Below are 3,704 nucleotides of genomic sequence, written 5' to 3'. Positions count from 1 at the left end.
CTTAACTTTTCAAAAGGACCTAAGTAACATTTTTTTCATGAATTAATTTAAGTACTGCAATCAAAAGCTTTCATGTTTTTCTGTTGATTGCGCTATTCAAATTAATTCATGAAAAAATGTTACTTAGGACCTTTTGAAAAGTGAGGCGAGATATGATTCATGTAGTAAACAGTGGCAGTACAGTTGTGGAATTACTTCTCCAAAAGATCAGGACAATCCTCAGGCATACATTTTGAAGGATCCTCCAGAAATTCTGAGGAATCTCTTCTTAATGAACTAAGAGGAATTTCTGCTCCAAGAATCTTGTGAAATTGCGTGCCACAGCTCAGATATTCTGGACAAATTCTTCTCTACGATTTTCACTATGTTTCTGAAGAGTTTTTTTTCTATTAAACTTCGTGGGAGTTCATTCTATAAGAATTTCAATGAAATTTTATTTCAAGAAGTATGCGTTAGCGAATCGTACGGTGCATCACGCCACGTGTATGCACCAATCAGCGAAGGTGCCGGAACAATCGCCGAGTCAGCAGTTTTATATTATAAAACTGCCAGCAACAGCGTGGCTCGGCCTCTTTTTCATCAGTGCTCTGGTCAGTGCAAGTAGTGTAGTAAATAAAGTTAGTGTTTATTGTAATAAAAAGTTTTTTAAAAAGTCAGTGAAGGTATCCCCTGCCCTAAGTGGTGTCAGAAGTGGGATAGTTAGTGAGGTGTTTAAATAGTGGAAAATCCCGCCGCACAGCAACGAGCAGCAGAGAACCCGTGGATGCAGCCTTCGCTACTGTAAGTAAAACATTTTTTCATTTACACTTATACTTGATATATTATTTATATTGCAAAAATGCCCGAAACTAGAGCCTCCGAAATCGAAGCACTTAAAGCTGAATTAGAACAGCTAAGAATTTTATTAACGGTTGGGAGTAGCAGCAAATTCTCTATTCCCGACCCAATAAAAAACTTATCGGAATTCACCGGTAATAAGAAGGAACTATCCAGCTGGCTACGTGAAGTAGATGAGCTGTACGAGATGTTCAAAATCAAAGGGGCTAACGGCCAGCCCGACTCAATTAGCTCTATGTATCTTAGAGCAATAAAAAATAAAATTAAAGGGGATGCTCGCGCGGTAGTATGCGCAAATGGCAATCCCGATACCATCAGTGGTATCAAACAGGTGCTCCTCGAGCAATATGGGGACCACCGAGACTTTGCTACTAATGTGTCAGCATTATTTAATATCAGTCGTAAAGACAAAACCCATCTTAAATTTTATAATGAATGTAAAGAGATAAATACACGATTGAAGGCGAATCTTTCATCCAACCCAATTTCAGAGAAACAAATTATAGATATATTAAGCGTTGCAAAATACCTTGACAACATAGGTGAACCCCTGGCCTCCATCATAAGGCAATCCAAACCGCAATCGTTAGAAGAAGCATACGAAGCCGTATGCATCAACCAAAATGCCGAAATCCGATCTAAGCCGTTCAGATTTCATTCACAATCTAAACCCCAGAGTCAGCCCGGTAGCAGTGGTTCTAACAACAACAACAATTATTATGGCAAAACTAATGCGAACGGTAATAAATTTGCGTATAGAAAAGTGCATCAACCTAAGCCCCGCGCAGAACACAACAACAACGAAGTCGACGTAGATATCAGTGACGATGAAGAAAATGATGAAAACGTGAATGCAGTGCAGAGTGATGATTCAAATTTTTACGACGAAACGAAAACAACAACGTAAACAATTTTATTCCATACATTCGCTGCCGGTCTAAAAAAGGTGTACTTTAATTTTTAGTTGATACGGGCGCGAATAAATCGTACATAAATCCGAAAAATGTGCGTAACTCTAAAATAACAGACAAACCCGCGATTATAACAAATAAGAATGGCAAGTTTATAATTGATAGAATGATCCATATGAATATTTTTCCCAGTGTATTGAATAAGAAATTACCCTTCCACGTTTTCAAATTTCATGAGTTTTTCGATGGCCTCATTGGCTATGAAAATTTGGCAGAAATGAAAGCGAAAATAGATTCAGGCAATCATCAGCTGATGATTGGAAAGCATAACTTTGAACTTTCAAAATACTACCTGAGTTCATGGAACTTTCACGAACAAACGGAAAATGTAGTAGAAATAAATACTACGTCAAATGGGACATTTCTCATTGAAGACGAAATTAATTTAACAACCGGCGTCACATTACAACCTGATTTGTATGCCGCCAAAAACAACCGTGCCACCGTGCATGTATTCAGCACTACACATGCTAAACTGAACGAAGCTAAACCGCTCGAGAACGAACATTTTTTTCTTAAATCAAAATGAAACTCGCTCGAAACTCAATTTCCCCGCGGATCACTTAAGTAAAGAGGAAGTTAAACTGTTAGCAAAAACATTACAACCTTTCAAAAGTATTTCCTACCAAGAAGGACAGAGATTAGACTTCAATCACCAGGTAAAACACAAAATTGAAACCTCCGATAGCAATCCGATTCATCAGCGAACGTATAAATACCCGTACCATCTTAGAGAAAGAGTGAGCGAACAGATTCAGAAAATGTTGAGCTCCGGTATCATACGAGAGTCTTCTTCTGCGTGGACCTCCCCCATTTGGGTCGTTCCGAAGAAAGCCGACAATTCAGGAGTGCAAAAGTATCGCATTGTTGTTGACTATAGGAAGTTGAATAAAGTCACACCTGCGGATCGTTACCCTATTCCCGAGATAAGCGAAATTCTAGACCGCTTAGGGAAAGCGCAATATTTTTCTGTAATTGATTTTGCTAGTGGCTTCCACCAGATAGAGGTAGACCCAGCTGATATTCCAAAGACGGCATTCAATGTCGACAGCGGAAAATATGAATTTGTGCGAATGCCGTTCGGGTTAAGGAATGCGCCCGCGACATTTCAACGACTTATGGATTCTGTGCTACGTAAGCATGTTGGAGTAAGATGTTTCGTCTATATGGACGATATCATTATTTTCTCCAGCTCGCTGGAAGAACACATGAAGGATATTCAGAAAGTTATGACCACACTGAAAGAGGCAAATTTAAAAATTCAGTGTGACAAGTCCGAATTCCTACGTAAGGAGGTAGAATTCCTAGGACATGTCGTAACAACAGAAGGGGTTAAACCTAACCCAAACAAGGTAGAGGCAGTCAAAAATTGGCCTCTTCCGAAAACACCGAAGGAACTTAAATCGTTCCTAGGTACTGTTTCATATTACAGACGCTTTATACCGGGTTTTGCTAAAATTGCGAAGCCAATGACAAGCATGCTTCGGGGAAAGAATAAACTTATCGTTCTTAATTCTGAATATGAAAAGGCGTTTAGTGAGCTTAAAGAGATCATGAGCACGAAACTCTTACTTGCTTATCCCGATTTAGAAAAGCCGTTCATTTTGACCACCGATGCGTCTAATCACGCGATCGGAGCGGTCCTGACACAAATGGAAGACGGGCACGAAAAACCAATCGCGTATCTTTCGCGAACTTTATCGAGAGCAGAGGAGAAATACTCTGCCACAGACAAGGAACTTCTGACTATTTACTTTGCAGCCAAAAAGTTCAGGCTATATCTGCATGGTATGAAATTTACCATTTATACAGATCACGAGCCTCTAACAAAGGAACTCAAATTGACTGATGCCACAGGTCGAGTAACTCGCCAACGTCTGTATCTGGAACAATTCG

General features: G+C 39.6%; 1 protein-coding gene across 1 annotated transcript; it reads left to right on the top strand.

Annotated features, from left to right (window-relative positions):
- The first annotated feature begins 678 nt into the window (after positions 1–678).
- Positions 679–1,744, top strand: LOC134203340 (uncharacterized). Its single transcript, XM_062678214.1, has one exon. It carries the CDS (start codon positions 839–841, stop codon positions 1,742–1,744), a length of 906 nt encoding a protein of 301 aa, XP_062534198.1. The 5' UTR covers positions 679–838.
- The last annotated feature ends 1,960 nt before the right edge of the window (positions 1,745–3,704 follow it).

This window comes from Armigeres subalbatus, unplaced genomic scaffold, assembly GCF_024139115.2.
Source record: "Armigeres subalbatus isolate Guangzhou_Male unplaced genomic scaffold, GZ_Asu_2 Contig1797, whole genome shotgun sequence".
In the NCBI taxonomy this organism is placed as follows: Eukaryota; Metazoa; Arthropoda; class Insecta; order Diptera; family Culicidae; genus Armigeres; species Armigeres subalbatus.
The sequence above is the reverse complement of the archived record's forward strand: the minus strand, read 5'-3'. Positions and strand labels throughout refer to the sequence as shown.